The sequence below is a fragment of the Globicephala melas genome, chromosome 3 (assembly GCF_963455315.2).
Source record: "Globicephala melas chromosome 3, mGloMel1.2, whole genome shotgun sequence".
In the NCBI taxonomy this organism is placed as follows: domain Eukaryota; kingdom Metazoa; phylum Chordata; class Mammalia; order Artiodactyla; family Delphinidae; genus Globicephala; species Globicephala melas.
In genome coordinates, this window is record NC_083316.1 from 145953563 (window position 1) to 145973727 (window position 20165).

A 20165-nucleotide genomic window follows, 5' to 3' on the forward strand; every position below is an offset into this window, starting at 1 on the left:
TCCTTCTCTAAATCTAGTTATTGAGAGTGGTCTAGAAAGGTACTTCTGAATGCTGGAAGCTAACCAAACACACACACACACACACACACAAAAGGGGGGCTTCTCCAAAAAAGATAGAATAGAGGTTAAGAAAGAGGAACCCAAGCAGTTAATGTAAGCTAATAATGAGGGAAATATATGTAATAAGCAAAATTATAGCAGGAGTCTTCTATGCTTATTTCCCAGGTTTTTTTCCCTTTATTATTTAGTGAGATTTCTTTTCATGTTATAGCATGTACAACAGTAAGAATGACAGTTCCATAACACTTGTGCTTCCCTTCCTCAGTCATTGCCCTTGGCCAGGTAAACCACTCAATTCACAGCATCCTTTTCCGGAGCCCCAGCATAGCCTCAACATCTGTCTTACCCAGGTCTGATGTTAAGGTTGTAACAGCATCTCATTCCCCTGCTCCCAGTTATGGCAGATATAATCAGTGGGAAACAATCAGAGATTTTCCTTTTGATTCTAAACTTTGGAAGTCTCTTATTTCATTAAAGAAAGTATCATTTCCTTTTGTACAAGTGGCAACTGCTACTGGCTTCAGTGGCTGCCAGCCTGGCAATGCCTTCATCTCCCAGCGGTCCATCAGTGTAATAAAGATCTCCCTCTTAGGAAGGAAATTCTGGGAAGGAAGGAGATGGGACTTTATGGGTGTGGGGTGGAATAAGGAAGGCAAGGAGGGTTGTCATACCTATAGAGGAACATCAAAACCAAACCTCAGCTCAGTCACTTTTGTTTACAGCAATGTGAGTCTAACTGCTAGATTTTAAGCTTTTGGAGGGCAGGGCCTCCAATTTTAGTAAGTGTTGTTGAATAACATAGATTGAATAAAGCTGATTGGAGTGAATAACGATGCGGCCACGTCTTCTCTTCCATAGTCTTACAGCCACCACGGAATGCGGAGCCACTTGAGCACAATTAAATATAGTTTCCTCTTTCAAAAGTACTACTTTTTCAAGGTCATAATGGTATACTAATTACTGTTTTAATTAACACAGATGTGTCTGAAGCAGTCCAAAAAAACAAGTATGCCAGATTGCAGCTTTAACACAGCGATAAAAGTTGTGATTCTAAATAATTAATCCTTCTTGATGATAGGTTATCCAGTCCTTTAGAATCAAAAATTTTTCCCCATCACAATTCTTCGTCTTCCTATTCAATCTTGTGCTGAAGAATATAGGATCTTTACTTCCCCCATAAGGACATCAGCGTAAGAAGTCCCTGAAAGATGACGTAGTTTTCTCCGTTTGCCCCTGGCCTCCTTAACAGACCCAAAATGTGTAAACCACCACCACTACCACCAAATTACCCTAGCTTTTTCCATCACATGTAAGCAGTGCTTTTCTTTCCTGGGAAAGGGAAGTGGGGGGAAATGTCTACCTTGATTTATATTGAATTGGAGGCAAAGGTAGAAAAGCAGTGGTTGAAAACTGCCCTCTCCTGCAGTACCCTGCTTTTTCAGACCTTCATGCCTGTGCACATAACCTTTCTGGAATACTCTTCTCTCCCTTCAAGTCCACCTGAGAAACTGTGATTGATCCTTGAGAAGTAGCCTGCTCTGTGAAGCCTTTCCCACACTGCTCTCCTTCCCAAGCAAAGTCAGTCTCTTCTATTCCCATAAAATCTTGACAGACCTGTCTGATAGTGTTTGTCACATTGTACGGAATTATTTATTTACAAATCTACTTCTCCCAGCAGACTGAACTCCTTCAGAGCAAAGATTTTGTTTCATTTGTTTATCCTAGCACCTCACACAGGGTAGCTATTAAGTGAACGCTATCGTACTGAGTTGAATCTTTATGAAACTTACAATATCTTTCTAAGGTAAGATAGAATGAGATCATGAGAGAGAGTACAGAATGTGGTACGGAGTAAATTCCAAGATATGCTTCAGCCGACACAATGGTGTTGTCATTCTAATGTACAAATTATAAGCAAAGCCACATGGGCTTCAAAGGATGCACAGAAGAAAATCTGTGTGTGGAAATGTTTCAGTAAGGCAGAGAAAGGGGAGGGAACCTTCACCCTGGGCGAGTCCTGTTTCATGCTCTGCTAGAATTATTGGTCCTTCTTAACCTCTTTAGTAAACATGTGGTTTTCATAATATACCTATCAGTCAGGATTCAAACAAGGAAAAACAAACGCTGTGACACTGATGGAACAGGGGATTTATTTTAGGAATTAGACCTTGTACAATCTTGGGTGAAGATAGGAAAATAGGTCCAAGGGGGAGAGTTGGAAGTTCAGGAGAAAAATCATTAATAGGCCCTCCTGAGATAATGGCATGGATGGACAAGTTGGAGCTTGCAGGGAAAGCTAAAAGCTAGAGACATCCAGCTGCTGGGGTGGGACCCTGAAAGGATGTGGGGTGAGAGGGGGGACTTGAGTAGTGGTAAAGAAGCAATGGAAGACTGTTGCCTCTGCACAGCTCCTGCTCTGTACGTGTGCTGCCAAGCACTTGGTGGTGGGCTTGGGGTCATTGGTCAACAGGGCTTGTAGTTCTAGACACAGAGCAGGAAAGAACAAGGGGAAACTAAAACCCAGCGGTATTTCTACATCTTTTTCTCACACCTCTAATCACAACAACCTTCAGAAAGTCATGGCTGCTACTTCACTTCCACCTTCTAAATCTCATATAGATTTCTGTTTTGCTCAATTCTAGCCCACAACAGTACAGGGAAATGAGTTCTGGGAAACTTAATTCTTATTTAGCCCAATAGACACAGTACAAAACCACAACAGTATGCCTCTAAATTTTGTAAATTGAATTTAGTTTCAATTTTAGAAGCAGTACTCACTTGAACAGGAAAAAGCAGAGCTCAGAAACATGTATGACTTTATAATTCTTTACAAAGCATTCTTAGATATTGCCTGGCAACAAACCTGACCAGCACACATTTCAGAAAGAGAAACTATTAGTTGTAAATGCTAACTATGAAAAACTGTAAGGTGATTATATAAACATTTCTTCATCTTTTGATGGTCAGACATAGAATATAAGTACGGTTTTTAAACAATCGTCTCTTTAGATCTTCTGAAAAAATGTCTAAGAAGAAAAAGGAAGTAACCTTTATTGTGCACTGTGCCAAGAATTTCTTGTGTCTTTATTTCATTTAACTCATGTATCAAACCTGTGAGGCTCCTAAGAGTGAAGTAACTCAATATCAAGTGCATGTGAAAAGGTTGAAAACTCATCCCACAATTCAGAGTAATTTATATGTCTAAGTTATCTTTTTCTCTTGACTTAGTTTGTTATTTACTCCTACTTTTTTTAACTTCTTATTGAAGAAGAGATAACATATATATTAAAGTACATAAAGTGAAATAATCTTAGGAGTACAACTCAATGAATTTTTGTGCATCCACATATATATTCATGTAATCACCATCCAGATAAAAATATCAAACTTTTCCAGTACCCCGTGATTGATTTTCCTCGGGCCATTTGCACTTCCCAGGTAAACTGCCTTATGTATTTATATTTTTCATTATATGGATGATGTAATTCTTGGAACAATGGTAGGGGGAAGTGAACAATAGCAGTAAAGTGAAAATGTTGAATAATGTGCCTCATAACTGCTTTGAATTACATCTACTTATGTCACTTTCTCATTCTGCTTTTACCCTAAAACAGGTAATCAGATCCTGTCCCTTGGGAGCCTCTCAAAAGATCAGATTTATCCAATGAAACTCAAGGGCATCTCCATCTGCTATTCAGCTCTCAAGTCTGCCTTGTGTGGAAATTATGTCAGCTTTGGCGTCTTCAAGTTGTATGGGGACAACCATTTTGACAATGTACTCCAGGCCTTTGTCAAAATGCTGCTGTCAGTGTCCCACAGTGACTTGCTAGTAAGCAATCATGCGTCATGGGAGTCTTTGTATGAAACGTGAAGTAACACCACCACAGGGTTGGAATTGTTATAATGAAGCCCAAGGAGTTAGAATAGCACCAGATCATTTTATGTTTTAGGACAACTTCTTGATTTAACTTACAGGATTTGAATAACTATAGTGGCTGTATTTATATAATTAAATGTGCAGTTTTGAGAACTGCAGCTACCATCTTCTGATAAATTGGTCATCTCAGGTATTCCAGGTTCTGTGTCTAGAGAAAATGTAATTAGCAATTTCAACTAATTGCTTACAACTGTACTCATAATTCAGAGAAGGTCTGTGTTTCCTGGAGCAGAAAACGCAGAATGACTATAGGATCTTCTCCTTCCTTCATTTCTACTCTGTGTACTCCCCTTGCTGTTTGGCCTTGCTTTCCATTAAAATTCAGGTGTGGTGGACAGAGTGCTAAACTGGAAGTTGAGCAGCCTGGTATGTAGTCTCAACTCTGCCACTTGCTGGTCATTTACCTTGAATAAATCACCTTCTCTATTTCTCCAGGCTTCAATTTCCTCACCTTTAAAATCGGTAAATTAAACAAAGTGATCTCTAGGTCCCTCTTCTACTCTACCATCTAGTCTCTGTGATTTATGTCAGTTGTTTTCAAACTTTGCCCCTCAGAATCACCTGGGGTGCTTGTTGGAATTCAGATTTCCAGGCTCCTCCACTGAGCTGAGTCTGAGTCGTTATCAGACTTTTTTTTAAATATCTCAGCCTGATTACACAAAAGCTAATATATGCCCAATGTGGTTGCAGTAATTACTTCAGTAACACAGCCAAATTCATGCTCAGGCTTAGTTTAGGCTCTCCCACCTGCTCCCAGCCCAAGGTTTACAAGTAAGATCTGGGGGCCTTCGTTAGTCAGCCTGTATGAGAAATGCTCCTTTGACATTCTAATGCACTAGAGGTACCCTCTTCCACCTTTCTAAGCTAGTCTTCATAAAACCACATCTCGGGAATTCTCTGGCAGTCCAGTGGTTAGACTCTGCAATTTCACTGCCAGGGACCCAGGTTCATTCCCTGGTCAGGGAACTGAGATCCCACAAGCTGCGCAGCATGGCCAAAAAAAACTAAAAACAAAAAAAACACATCTCAAGCCAGAGTTGTTAAGCCTCTTTGCAGTAGAATGGAATGTTCATTGAAGGCTGCCTGTACAACAGAAATTACAAAGTGGAAACTTGAGTCAGATCAGCCATGTGTTACAGCCTCTTCATTGAGGGAACTCTTCACTACAGTTGAGGCCCACCAAAAAAACCTGATATGGTTCCAGGAATTTCTCTATTCTTTTTTCTAGTAGACAAGCAAACCTCTAACTCAGTAATCTCAAAATTGAGGGTGCATAGGACTCCCTTAGTGTACATTTTTAAAATGCACATTTCAGGACCTCGTTCCAGAGGTTTTCATTTTGTAAGTTTGAACTGGGAATCAGAAAACTGCATCTTTAACAAGCACCCCATGTGATTCTTATGGAGCTAGTCAATTTTACTTTATAATAAATATCGATATGGTTTATTTCTCTTATAAGTGTTGTGCTTCTTTGATACTGGTTTGGGTTTCATTTGAGGCTTTCCAGGTATCTTTCTCATGCACTTATCCTTTGCCTGTTGTATATGGTAAATATTAAGCCATTTACCAAGTTATGATTTAATTAGATGGGTTGGCATTGTGTAAATATAGCAGACTATGATGCCAAATGCTATTATAACACAAATAAATAACACAAATTTCTTTGTGTTAAAAAAGAAGGTTGCCTAGCCACTATTAAGCACTGTTCAGTGTTACAATATTCCAGCCCAGAAAAATCATTCAGTCTTCTATACTGCAGCGATTTTAATTGCACTTAAGTGTTAACCACATAAGGCAAAATTGAAATTACTTACTAGGGTATGCTGTAGCTTCAAATTAGGATTTCTAGAGATCAAGAGATTTGTATTAGAACCCCTTTAAATACTGAATTGAGAATCATTATGTCATTTGTTCCATGTATTTATATTTATGTTTATTTTATGTATTTATGTGTAAGGTCACAATTTCTAATATTATAAATGGCAATTTTCACTGAACTGTGACACGTCTTTTGCTTCCCTGTGGCTTGACATTTAGTATTTCTGTTATAGCAATATCGGAAGCTGAGCCAGTCTTATTATCCACTCCTGGAATGTCTCACCCAGGACCACATGAGCTTCGTCACCAACTTAGAGCCTCCTGTACTCCTATATGTTCTCACATCTATCTCAGAGGGACTCAGTACTCTTGGTAAGTATCATGGAGAACATTGTTTTCAGAGGAAAGACTTGATTGTGGTCTCTTAATGTATGTGCTTTTGAGATGATCATCCTACAAAGGGGGAAAGATTATTTACCCAAACTGAAAGATTATTTTATAACTATTGCCTGCGAGAGAGAAAATGCCCTTTTTCATATTTTGATATAGTTTATTTTTTAATCAGCTTAACTAAAGTATAATTTACACACAGTAAAAATTACTGATTTTAAGTGAACATTTCAATGAGTCCTTACAAACATATACACAGTCATGAACCACCACAGCCAAGATACAGAACATCTTCATCACCGCAAAAAGCTCCCTCCTGACCCCTTCTAATCAATCCCTTTCCCCTAGTCCCAGCCCCAAGGAACCACTATCTACTTTCTCTCACTGTAGTTTGCCTTTTCCAGAATTTCATATAAGTGAAATCATATAACCTGTAGTCCTTTGTGTCTGACTTCTTTCGTTTAGCATAATGCCTTTGAGATTTATCCACGTTTTGCGAAACAGCTTTTATCTTTCTATTGCTGAGTATTATTCTATGGTATGGATTACCACGTTTGTTAATATGTTCACCAACCAATAACATTTGGGTTGTTTCCATTATTTGGTTGTTTTGAATAATGCTACTATGAACATTCATGTACAAGTCTTTCTGTGGACAGGTATTTCTCTTGAGTAAATACCAGAATGGAATTTCTGGGTTGTATGCTAAGTGTATATTTAACATTATTAAAAACTGCCAAACTCATGGATATATACACTACCAAATGTAAAATAGATAGCTAGTGGGAAGCAGCCACATAGCACAGGGAGATCAGCTCGGTGCTTTGTGACCACCTAGAGGGGTGGGATTGGGAGGGTGGGAGGGAGACGCAAGGGGGAGGAGATATGGGGATATATGTATACATATAGCTGATAACACTTTGTTATAACACTTTGTTATAAAGCAGAAACTAGCGCACCATTGTAAAGCAATTATACTCCAATAAAGATGTTAAAACAAAAAACTGCCAAACTGTTTCCCAAAGTGATTGTACCATTTTACTCCCCCAAGCAATGTATGAGGACTCCAGTTGTCCTGTATCTTCCCTAACACTTGCTGTTATCAGTCTTTTTAATCTTAGCCATCCTCGTGGGTGTGAAGTGGAATCTCCTTGAGTTTTTAATTTGCATTTCACTAATGACTGATGATTTCAGCATCTTTTCTTGCTTATTTGCCATTCATCTGTCTTCTTGGTAAAATATTTGTTCAAATCTTCAGCCCAATTTCTTTAATTGGGTTGTTTTGTCTTGGAAGAGTTGTTATATATTCTGGATACAAATCTTTTATCAGATCTATGTTTTGCACGTATTTTTTCAGCCTTGGCTTGTCTTTTTTATTTTCTTAACAGTATCTTCTGAAGAATAAAAGTTTTCAGTTTTGAGGAAGTCCAATTATTTTTTTCTCTTACAGTTCATGTCTTTTTGGTCCTATCCTAAGAAATCTTTGCTTATTAACCCAAGGCCATAAAGGCTTTTTCTGTGTTTTCTTCTAAAAGTTTTATAGTTTTAGCTCTTATGGTTAGGTCTATGATCCATTTCAATTTAATTTTTGTACGTAGTATTATGAGGTAAAAGCTGGGATTCCTTTTTTAACATGTAGATACTCAGTTGTTCTAGCATCTTTTGTTGAAGAATATCCTTTATTTGTTAGACTACTTTGTGCCATTTCTATACTGTCCTAATTTTATAGTAAGTCTTAAAATCAGATAGTATAGCCCTCTGATTTTGTTTTTCCCTTTTTAAATTGTCTTGGCTATTCTGGGTCCTTTGCCTTTTTTATAAATGTAGAGTCAACTTGTCAGTTTCTCATGTTAGAAAAAAAATGAGCAGGGGAATTATTATTGGGTTACATTGAATCTCTAGCCCAGTTTGGGGAAAACTGACATCTTAGCAATATTGAGTGTTCAATTCCTGGCAATGGCATATCTTTCCATTTATTTAGATCTTCTTTACCTTTTCTCAACAGCATTTTTGAAGTTTTGACTATATAAGTCTTGTCCATATGTTGTTGTATTTATAACTATTTTCTGTTTTTATGCTGTTGTAAATGATATTTAGTTCAATTTCTATTGTTTTTGCTACCATGTATAATTGCAATTGATTTCTTTGTATGCTGACCATGTATCCTGTAACTTTGCTAAACTGACTTATTAATTCTGGTAGCCTTTTGTAGATTTCTTAAGATATTCTGCATAGATGTGTCTGCAAATAAAGGTAGTTTTACCTCTTTCTTTCCAATCTGTATGGCTTTTTTTTGGCCGCACGGCATGCAGAACTTCCCAACCAGGGATCGAACCCATGCTTCCTGCATTCGAAGTGTGGAGTCTTAACCACTGGACCACGAGGGAAGTCCCTATATGGCTTTTTTTATTTTTCTCACCCTATCACACTGGCTAGAACCTACAGTACAACGTTGAATGGAAGTGATGGTAGCGAGCATTCTTTCCTTGTCTCCAGTGTAATGGAGCAAACATTCATTCTTTTTCACCATTCAGTATATTAGCTCTAGGTTTTCTGTAGAGGCTCTTTATCTTGTTAAGGAAATTCTCTTCTTTTGTAGTTTTCTGAGAGTATTATCATGAATGGGTGTTGAATTTTATCAAATTCTTTTTCTACATATACTGAGATAATCATATGGTTTTTCTTTTTTGGTCTGTTAATGCATTACATGATATTAATCACCACATTGGTGGATATTTGAATGTTAAAACAACTTTGCATTCCACACTTGGTTACGATGTATTGTCCTTCTTATATATTACTAGATTCAACTTTCTGTAATTTTGATACAGATTTTTACATCTATGTTCATGACAGCTATCGATGTATTCTTCTATGGTTCTTCTTTTATAGTTTTCTGTTCTTCTCATATCTTTGCCTTGTTTTAGTGTTGGTCTAGGGCCCTCATGAAATGAGTTGGGAAATGTTCCCTCCTCTCTTATTTTCTTAAAGAGTTTGTGTAGAATTGTTATCAGTTCTTCGTGAAATGTTTGATAGAATTCCCTAGTGAAACCACTAGGCCTAGATTTTTTCTTTGTTAGAAGGTTTTTAACTATAAATTAAATTTCTTTAGTGGATATAGGACTATTCCAGCCTCCTATTACATCTTTCTTTCTTTAATTAATTAATTTATTTATTTGGTTGCGCTGGGTCTTAGTCGCGGCAGGCGGGCTCCTTAGTTGTGGCTCGCCTGCTCCTTAGTTGCGGCTTATGTGCTCCTTAGTTGTGGCTCACGGGCTCCTTAGTTGTGGCTCGCCAGCTCCTTAGTTGTGGGCATGTGTACTCTTACTTGCGGCATGCATGTGAGATCTAGTTCCCTGACCAGGGATCGAACCCAGGCCCCCTGCATTGGGAGTGCGGAGTCTTAACCACTGCACCACCAGGGAAGTCCCTCCTATTACATCTTAAGTAGCATTTGATAGTTTGTGTCTTTAAAGGAAATTGTCCATTTCATCTGAAGTTCATCTGACATTACTGACATAAAATTGTTCATAATATCCTCTTGTTATACAACTTTGATTTCTGTAGGATCTCTAGTAGTGTTCCCTCTTTCATCCCTGACATTGGCAATTTGTGTTGTTTTTTTTTTCTTTATTATTCTGGGTCCAGGTTTATCCATTTTTTTTTTTTGGTTTATCAATTTTATGCAGAGAACCAGCTTTCAGTTTTCATTGATTTCTCTATTATTTTTCCATATTTTTATTTCATTGACTTAAGGTATGATCTTCATAACTTCCTTCCTTCAGTTTATTTGCTTTTCCTCTTCTAGTTTTTTCAGGCAGAAGCTTAGGTTGTGGATCTTAGACCTTTCTTCTTTTCTAATGTACACATTTAATGCTTTTATCTAAGCACTACTGTGGCTATAACTGATAAAATTTTTATATATTGGGGGCTTTTTTTTTAAAAGATTTAATTTTATTTATTTTTGGCTGCGTTGGGTCTTTGTTGCTGCGCGCGGGCTTTCTCTTTGAGGCGAGCAGGGGCTACTCTTAGTTGCGGTGCACAGGCTTCTCATTGCGGTGGCTTCTTTTGTTGTGGAGCATGGGCTCTAGGCATGCGGGCTTCAGTAGTTGTGGCTTGCGGGCTCTAGAGCACAGGCTCAGTAGTTCTGGCGCATGGGTTTAGTTGCTCCACGGCAAGTGGGATCTTCCACCAGGGATCAAACCTGTGTCCCCTGCATTGGCAGGCGGATTCTTATCCACTGTGCCACCAGGGAAGTCCTGGGGACTTTTTCTATTCAGTTTTAAAATATTTTCTTATTGCCTTAGTGATTTCTTCTTTTACCAGTGAGTTATTACTTAGAAGCACATTGTTTAATTTCTGATCTTTCTGTTATTGAGTCTAGTTTAATTCCATCGTAATCATATTAGTGGTTGTTATAACTTTTGTATTTGTTGAATCTTTTTTTGGTCCAAAATATGGTGAATGTTCCATGGGCACTTGAAATGAATGTATATTCCATGGTTGTTGGGAAGAATGTTCTCTTAAGTGTCAGGTCTAATTGCTTGATAATGTTCGCATTTTATATATTTTTACTGGTTTTTTGTCTGTTTGTTTTCTGCTTGCCCTATGAATTATCAAGAGAGAAGTGCTGAAGCCTCTAACTATAATTATAGATTTGTCCGTTTCTCCTTCTATCCGTCTGTGCATAAATTATTTTGAAGCTCTGTTATCAAGTAAATATATATTTAGGATTGTTATGTCCCCTTGATTAATTTACCCCTTTATCCTTGTGAAGTGATGCTCTTTATTTCTGGTAATATTCTTTCCTCTGAAATCTACTTTGTCTGATATTACTTGCCTCTCCAGCATTCTTTTGATTAGAATTAGCCTCTTTTTCCATCATTTCACTTTTATTCTTTCTGTGTCTTTATATTTAAAGTTGGTTTCTTGAAGACAGCAGGTATTTTCTATTGCTGTTTTAACAAATTCTTACAAACTTGGTGACTTAAAACAATGTAAATTTACTGTCATATAGTTCTTTAGGTCATAAATCTGACATGGGTCTCACCAGACTAAAATCAAGGTGTCAGCGGAACAATTTTTCTTTCTAGGAGCAAATCTATTTCCTTTCCTCCTCCAGCCTCTAGAGATCACCTACATCCCTTGGCTCATGGCTTCTGTCCTCCATCTTCAAAGCTAGCAACATTGAATATCTCTGACCATTCTTCCATAGATACATGTCCCATTGATTCTGATGTCTTCTGCCTCTCTCTTTCACTTTTAAGGACCCTTGGAATTACCTTGGACCTACCCAGATAATCAAGGATGATCTTCCTATTTTTGGTTCAACTGATTAGCAACCTTAATCCATCTGCAACCATAGTTATTCTTTTCTGTGTAACCTAACACATTAATAGGTTCTGGGGATTAGGATATGGACATATTTGCCTAACATACAGCATATAATTGAGTCATATTTTTATATCAAATCTGACTGTCTCTACCTTCTAAATAGTGTTTCAGCCATTTACATTTACTATAACTACCAGTATATTTGAGTTTAAATTTATAATATTGCTGTTTGTTTTTTCTTTATCCTATCTGGGCTTTGTTTCTTTTTCCTGCCTTCTTTTGGTTTGGATTAATTAAATGTTTTTCTAATGAGTTCATTTTATATCCCCTGTGGGTTTATTAGTCATACTTTTTAATTTTTAGTGGTACTCTAAGGTTTACCATCTACACCATCAAATAATATAATCCTAGTTTGCATTCAAATAATTACAGTCTGCCTCTCTCCATCTCCATTCCTTCTGGAACTCCAGTTATACATATGTTATGTATATCTGTTATATTGTTCAAAGACTGGAGAGAACTCCTCTGCAGATCTCCAGAGCTCTCTTCTTATATAGTTCCCACTCTCTGACACTCTGTCCCACAAGTTCTAGCTGCCTCAGCCTCCCCAAATTCAACTCAGTGAGACCACTTGGCTTTGTTTGGGTTCCCCTTTCCTGGCCAGTAGCCTGGAAACTGCTTTGTGCAGTAAGTTTGAGCAGTTGGGTAGGTATTACCTCATTTGTTTCCCTCCTCTCTGGTTTCATAGTCCTATACTGCTTCTTGTGCGATTGAAAACCGTTGTTTCATATATTTTGTCCTGTTTTCTAGTTGTTTATGGCAGAAGGAAAAATTCTCATAGCGGTTAATCCTTCATGGATAGAAACCGAAGTCTTTTATTATTACAGTTTGTCTTGACATTCTTTTATCTCATATTATAGTAATACTTGAAGATTTTAAATTAGTTACGGATGGCTGTGTTGTTCTCAACATGTGATCTTAGGCCCGAAATCAGCATTTTAACAAGTCTCCAAAGGAATCTTGACAAAGTGGCATAATGCAGGGAATACTGAACTTGAATTTAAGTCCCAGTGCTGCCACTTATGAATGTATGACCATGGACATGGACTCTGTGCCTGACGCTGCCATAGGTGTTTTCATATGTGTACTTCACTCATTTCATTCTCAGAACCACTCTGCATACCAAAACTGGGTTAAATATGCTAATAGCACTGTTTGTCCTTATTTCCTGCTTGATTGTAGGCTTCCTACTTGATAGGAACAGTGTGTCTTAATCACGAATTTTTTCCCAGTGCCTAGCATGTGGTAAGTGCTCAATAAGTATATGTTGAATGAATTAATTAGGTAATATTATTTTCACTATACAGATGAGTAAGCTGCTGCCCAGAGAGGTGAAACAACTTGCCTAAGGTCATACAACTAATGAGTGCCTCATCTAGGAGTCTTTCTAACTCTAAAACCCATTCCTCTTCACCTCACCACCCTGCTGGATCCTGCTGTGATCCAAAAGGTCACAATTTGGCAGGTGAATTGTGCCCTGTGTCTTCAAGAAAGAGGATTATTTAGACTGTTGAACGTAACCACTTGGGTTTCTCCTTTTCCAACAATGAAAAATTTGCAAAGAGGCATTAATTGGGTTACAGGCAGCCTTCAGTTCTACTATAGCCTCAGTGGGAAAAATGAGAGGGAGGTACAGAAAAGTTGAACCAATGATAGATAATATGCTTAACATGATATTAACTTTTTTTAGTTAATCATTTACTAGCATTTTTAGTTTCAGGCCAGCTATAATTTGTGAAAAGAAAAAGTGATTGTATTTATATATTATATTTTCCATGTTTTTAATCACCCACCACCACCACCACCGCCTACCCCCCATACTCTTACATACAGAGACCAAGCACGGGGCTTACAAAAAGCTGCTTCTAATAATGACTCTCAACTCATTCATTTAGTAAACATCAGCTGTGCACATGCTGTGTACCAGGTTCCATTCTAGACCTTGAGAGTGCTGTAGAGAACAGGATAGATAAGGTCTCTGCTCATGTGCAGTTTATATTCTAGTGAGGAGATATAACAGTAAACACACACACACACACACACAAGAAAATGTCAAGTCATGATAAGCGCTAAACAAAGACTTAAAATAGGATCATGAAGAAGGAATGATTGTATGGCTTTTTTAGAAGTGATCAGGGAAGGCCTCTGAAGATGAGCCCTGGCAGGAATGGGGGTGCCTTCCAGGAAAGCAAAGGATGGCACAGAAGACAAGGCAAGGGAAGGTGGGGGCAAGCTAAAAGTTGAACCAACTGGAAACCACCAGAAATTTCCCCATCAAGGTCATTATTAATAAAATTTTCATTATTAATAAAGGGTGTATGTTATTGTCATGAAACACATTCTTGAATTGGATGGAGTAAATATTATAAATGTAATATGGAAATAAGACATTCAGGAAATACGTAGAAACTTAGAGACCTTGTTCATTAGTTTCTCCCACCAGAAACATGCTAAAGAGAGAAGAAAGCTATGGATTGGCTAAATAGAATGACAGGCTTGGTGTTTCAGGAATTGAAATAGCCAGAAAAACAAATGGGAAGTGAAAAGGGGGAAACCTACAAGCGTTGGGCGCTATGTTACAATCTTTACACACTTTCTGTCTTTAATCTTTAATTTCTCAAAACAAAGTAGGTGGTATTAAACACATTTTACAGAGATGGGAGTTGAATCTTCCCATAGTCAAACATCTAGAAGATACAGATTCAACCCTAAACTGCTGCACCATCCAAATAGGCCTTTGTTTCTGAAATTGCCTTTCACACTATATTTTTCCAAGACCTTCATCCTCCCCTCTGCTATGGTGAGAAATTTTGAGTCAAAGCCAAATGTAATTTCAACCCCATTATCATTCTTCTGACTCTCAGTTAAGCAACTCTTTCCTGTACAGTTAACTTTACAGAACAGCTTTCTACGATGGGTCTTAGTGAACAAGAGGGCTATTAATGATGCATATGCTTCCCATAGAGACTAGTTGCAGAAGAAAAGGGGCATTTGGTTGTTGCAGTCCCAAACAATAAGTTGCTAGAGAGGACAAAGTGCCTGTTGGGCTTAAAAAATCTGTCCAAAATTGTCTAAATCATGGATGATAAACACCAAGAGCTAGGAAAATATGAAACTTCATGACTTCTGCTCATTCTTTTATTTCAAGAGAGTTTCATTGTTTGAATCTCACACAATAGCTTGAACTGCAAATAGAGAAAACTAAAAATAATACATAGTCCTCATCACTATTCATTCTGTTTTTGATCAAATGGCCCATGATCCTTATGATTCCACACTTTTCAGTCTACCCTGAAATAACATTTATCCTTTTCAAAGCCCCCAACAATAAATCAGCCATAATGAAAGCTCTTCTTGCTTTTACTGCAAGGATATATGCTCCAACCTTCATGTCTAAAGTGTTTACCTGGCTTTTTCATAGCTGACTCAGTAGATTGGAACCTTTTAATGCAACCTTCATGGCATGTGGTCACCAAATCTATGTGAAGTCTTTATAATTTTTGTATGATTGATAGCATATTGCTCTTCACTGGTGAGGGGAACCATATCTATTTCCCGCTTGCTTCCTTTGTACATGTTAAGTTACTTAATCCATTTACTTTCATGATTGGGACTTCAGAGGTAGAAATGTGAAGGAAAAGAGAAAAGCAAACAGGTTCAACAGTCTGTGCCTGATTCTTAGGCCTAAATGTTTTCTACTACATTATATACTACCTCCCAGGGTTATAAAACCAAAGCTTCCTTTTCTGCAAAGCAACCCAGTTAGTGGGGAGAGGTAATCAATCAATCAGTCAATCAATCAACTGCCATAGCTTTAGAAGGAAATAAAAGCTCCTTTCTCAAAAGCCTATAGCTCCACAGTTTCCCAAAACTATTGTCCATGCCCATCTTTTAGACCTTCATTCAACCCCTGTGTCAGCTACCATTATCATCTATTTTAAATGCATACTTCTATATTTCAAAACCTGTCCCCAAACCTACCTCTATTTACTATGTCATTCCTCTCGAAAACAACGTATGTGAGAGTTTTTAAATTGTAGTGTTATATCAATTCTAGTATTATTACTAAACAAAACTCAAGACTTTTTAAAAAAAACTTTCTCCGATTAGCTTTGCCTACGCATTCTTTAATTAAATCAACTAATATTTCACCTCTAATCTATGACAAGCACACATATGTCTCAGAACCTTAGAGATGAGTAAAATGAATAAGAAAGTAACTATTCCCCTAGGAAGTTTATAATCTGCTTCCCAGCCCTACTCTCCCAATCTACTTCTTTTCTGAATCTACTAAATTTGCCGGGTTTTGAGTGCCCATCACGTTTTTGTTTGTCTTGTTGTTTCTGTTATTAATCATAAACTCCCCAGAATTGTGTCCGTATGTTACCATTAGCCAAAAAATCTGGGCACTGTCATGCTCTGAATCAAAACCATGAACTTTGGATAAACTAATTATCTCTGAGCTTCATTTTTCTCATTTGAAAAATGCAAACAACAGTACCTACTGTATACAGAAGTGGTTATTAGAGGTATATGAAATGATATTTAGTGTACAAAGGAATCATGTCACTTACTTGCTAAGAAAAAAACCTTCAATAACACCTCTGTTGCCTCTCAAATTACATGTAAATGTCTCGACCTACTACTGGATGCCCTCAAGATCCCAACTATTTTGTCAGCCTTCTCTCTTATGATTCCCCTACACACTCTTTCACTCACACCAAAAGGTCCTTCTCCCCTTTTTTCACTATGAGGGAAAATTAGTAGTAACTACCATATTTTTTTCCTTCCAGTTTTATTGAGACACAATCGACACTATACAAATTTAAGGTGTACAGCATAATGATTTGGCTTACGTACATCCCGAAATGATTACCGTAGTAAAGTTTAGTGAACATCCATCACTGCATATAGGTACAAAATAAAAGAAAAAAAATATTTTCCTTGTGATGAGTATTCTTAGAATTTACTCTCTTAACTTTCATACATAATATACAGCAGTGTTAGTATAATAATCATGTTGTACATTACACTCCTAGTACTTATTTATCTTATAATGAGAGCTTTATACCTTTTGACCACCTTCATCCAGTTCCCCCTCCTGCTAACCCCTGCCTCTGATAACCACAAATATGATCTCTTCTTCTGTGAGTTTGTTCGTTTGTTTGTTTGTTTTTAAAGTATAATTGACCTACAACACTAAGTTAGTCCCTGGTGCCCAACATAGTCATTCAATATTTCTATACGTTAGATAATGATAAAATACTGTGGTAAGTCTAGTTACCATCTGTCACCATACTAAGATATTATTATTGGCTATATTCCCCACACTGTACAGTTTGTCCCCATGACTCATTTATTTTGTAACTGGAAGTTTGTACCTCTTCATCTCCCTCACCTATTTCTCTCATCTTCGCCCCCGCCCCCAACTCCTCTCCTCTGGCAACCACCTGTTTGTTCTCTGTATCTATGACTGTTTCTCTCTTGTTACGTTTGTTCATTTGTTTTTTGTTTTAGATTTCACGTATAAGTGAAATCATATGGTGTTTGGCTTTCTCTGTCTGACTTATTTCACTTAGCATAATACCCTCTAGGTCAGTTATTTTTACTGTGAGAATTTCTAGTTATTTTTCTCCTCATTCAACTCTGCAGCATATTTTATAAATGATGAGAAAGGTTAATTGGCTCCTTCGCAGTAACAACACAGCAAATAACTGGAAAAGATGGAATTTGAAACCAGAGCTGTCTGGCTTCAAAATCCATACCTTTTCACCCTACTATGTACATTGTGCAAAATGTGAAAAATGTTCTTCCTTATGTTTAACTGGAATTAGTTTTCCAAGCCCATCTCAGGTGCTACCTCCTTCACCAAACTGTCCTTAATCCTCATCCAAATACAATATCACCCTCAAATTCCTCACAGCAGTGTGTCACTCATTTTTGCGCAGCAGTGTGCTAGTGACTTACGTACCAAATCATGAGCTCTTTGACACCAGGGTGAGTGTTTCCCCTGAAACAAAGTACTTTGCAGCAAGTTTACACCCTGTTTCCCCTGAAGCAGAGCAGTTTGCACCAAGTAGATATTTAATAAAGTCACTTCAATTGAACAGAGGGTCATTAAGGTCACATATGGAAAATTCTGTCCAGTGCAATCCAGGAATCATTTACTTACTAACATGTCTCTATTCCAGGTCCTGTAGTAGACATTGGGTTTAAAGAGATAAAAGCAAAGCAAAAATCCCTGCCCTCAAGGAGTTTACAGTTTGATTAAAGTGCTTTGAAACCAGAAAGTTGGTTTTCTTTTTAATTTAGGCATTATAGTGAGATGAAACAAACACTTTAGTAATACAAATGAATTCTCATTTGTTGTTCACGCAGATACAGTTGTCTCCTCCAGCTGCTGTACCAGTTTAGACTACATCGTCACCTACCTCTTCAAGCACATAGCAAAAGAGGGCAGGAAGCCACTTCGATGCAGAGAGGCTGCCCAGGCTGGTCAGAGACTATTACATTTTATGCAGCAAAATCCAGAGGTCCTGCAGCAGGTAACTGGTGGTTGCTTATCTAGCTTAAGAGAGAAGAGTTTCCCAAAAGCCGATCTGGTCTCTGAATATCCCTTAGAGCAACTGGTCTTGCCAAGACTCTTTACTGGGTCTTCTCTAGGAGTATTTTCCCTGTAGGGAGGATAGTACACTGGCCTCAGGATTACCCACCCTCCAGAAATCTCTAAGTCATTCATCTTACCTCAGTGAAGCTAGAATTCAAAAAGAGGATAGCTCTTCCAGCGACAAGAGAAATAAAAGTCAAAGCTGGAACTAGAAACAGTCAACCTCTGATTTCTTTCCCAGAGCCTCTAATAACGTCGTCTTAGGTTTGCCTTGTGAATACTCTGGTATGTTGAGAAACTACCATTTTCTGGGCTCCTAGCCTGTGCCAGGCAGCTTGCTGGGAACTTTCCCTTCATCATATCATTTTCCCCATTTTAAGATGAGAAATCAAGGTTCAGATAGGTCATATTCCCACGAACATTTAAATAATAAGTAATAAAGCTACGATTTGTTTATTTTCAAATGTTTTCTGACTAGCTAATATGAATTAGGTCCAAGTTTAATATTTTTTAAAAACTTCTGCAAATCACAGTAACAGCATGCATAAAATTAAATAACATATGCCAGAAATGTTTCAAAGAGAATAATACCATTTTACTGTGGAGATAGCATCACTATGATATATTCCAGTTCTACTACATTTGGAAAGTGATATCTTTGTACTGCTTCCAGTTGTCTTCTTTTGCCAAATTATCTATCTCCATAATAGTCTGTGGTTTGCAAATATAAACACTTTAACCTGGTCATTAGCCAGCAAATAAGTCACCTGCAATCAGCAAAAAAGTGTCAGTCTGAGTAAATAAATGATGAAAATGAATAAGACAGCCATGGAAGAGGTTTTCTTCCTAGCTGTCATTTTTTTGCTGATATTTAAATGACATTATGTAAACTTTATTTGTGGTGATGTTTCAGTTAACCAGTTATTTTCCTGGCAGGGAGGTGTGTGATTAAGATTTTGTGTAAATAAGCAAAGGGTTCTGGGCCTGTAACTATTTGGTATGACCCTGGAATTGTTACAACATGTTGGTGATTAAACAGGAGGAAGGTAACTCACATTTATTGAGTATGTACAAGGTGCGAGAGCCACTAAGACCCATGAGACATAATTTCTCTCCTTAAATAAGTGTGTCCTGCCAGGTGGGAAGGAGAGACAAGTAACTAACTAATTATGTGATAATTGGATTAACATAGTGATGACAGGAGGAGAGGACTTGCAGAGACATCTCCTCATTTAGACCCCACAACAACCCTGCAATGTGGATATAACCATCCCCATTTTTCAAATGAATAAATTGAAGCACAGAGAGAAACTGGAAAGTGGAATGTGAACCAAGGTCTGTTTGGCTTAAAAGCCCAAGTCCTTACCACTTACTTACACCATTGATTCTCAGGAGACTAGTTGCTGGATAAGATCTCAGATTCACCTGGAATGCCTTTTCAGAATAACACATTCTATCAAGATTTGGATGCACTGCTCCTCAGCCATCCTTCTGCAGTAGCCACTGGTACTGCTGGGAGTGTGGCGTAGCCCTCAGGTGTTTTGCAACAAGAAGGCTGAGAACCACAGAATTAGAGCATGTAGGCAGTGGAGAAAATAAATAACCATGGATTGGCCAGCAATCAGACCCAGCGCTCACCCCACCGTGGCAAGTGACAGGTCTGCCACCTTCCATTGCTCAACCATGATCACAATATTGTCCCGTAAACTTCGGCAGGAACTTTTAAGTGGGTAGAAAATTTTAGCAAAAATCAATAGGCTATGGTCCTAGACAAATACCATCCGACTGTGCAGAACAAGTAATGTGGTTGTGCAGAAGACATTCAAGTTTGTCTTTACTCAGAATTACCATGTGTTTGTTGGTTTAAGTAATTTCTATGTGTTAATAGTACTTGGTAATCCTTTACTTTATAGCATATGACTAAGTAGTGATATATCTTTATTAACAGTGGAATACATT

General features: G+C 37.8%; 1 protein-coding gene across 3 annotated transcripts in view; it reads left to right on the top strand.

The window, feature by feature from the left end:
• Positions 1 to 20165, top strand: part of RANBP17 (RAN binding protein 17) — a 313424-nt gene that overhangs the window by 266168 nt on the left and 27091 nt on the right. For 2 of the 3 annotated variants that reach the window (XM_030829950.2, XM_030829951.2), the window contains exons 23-25: positions 3675 to 3889; positions 6049 to 6187; positions 17978 to 18144. In XM_030829950.2, coding sequence (XP_030685810.1) covers positions 3675 to 3889; positions 6049 to 6187; positions 17978 to 18144 — 521 coding nt within the window. The remainder of the gene's footprint in view (positions 1 to 3674; positions 3890 to 6048; positions 6188 to 17977; positions 18145 to 20165) is intronic. The other variant, XR_009563505.1, reaches the window with a different exon arrangement.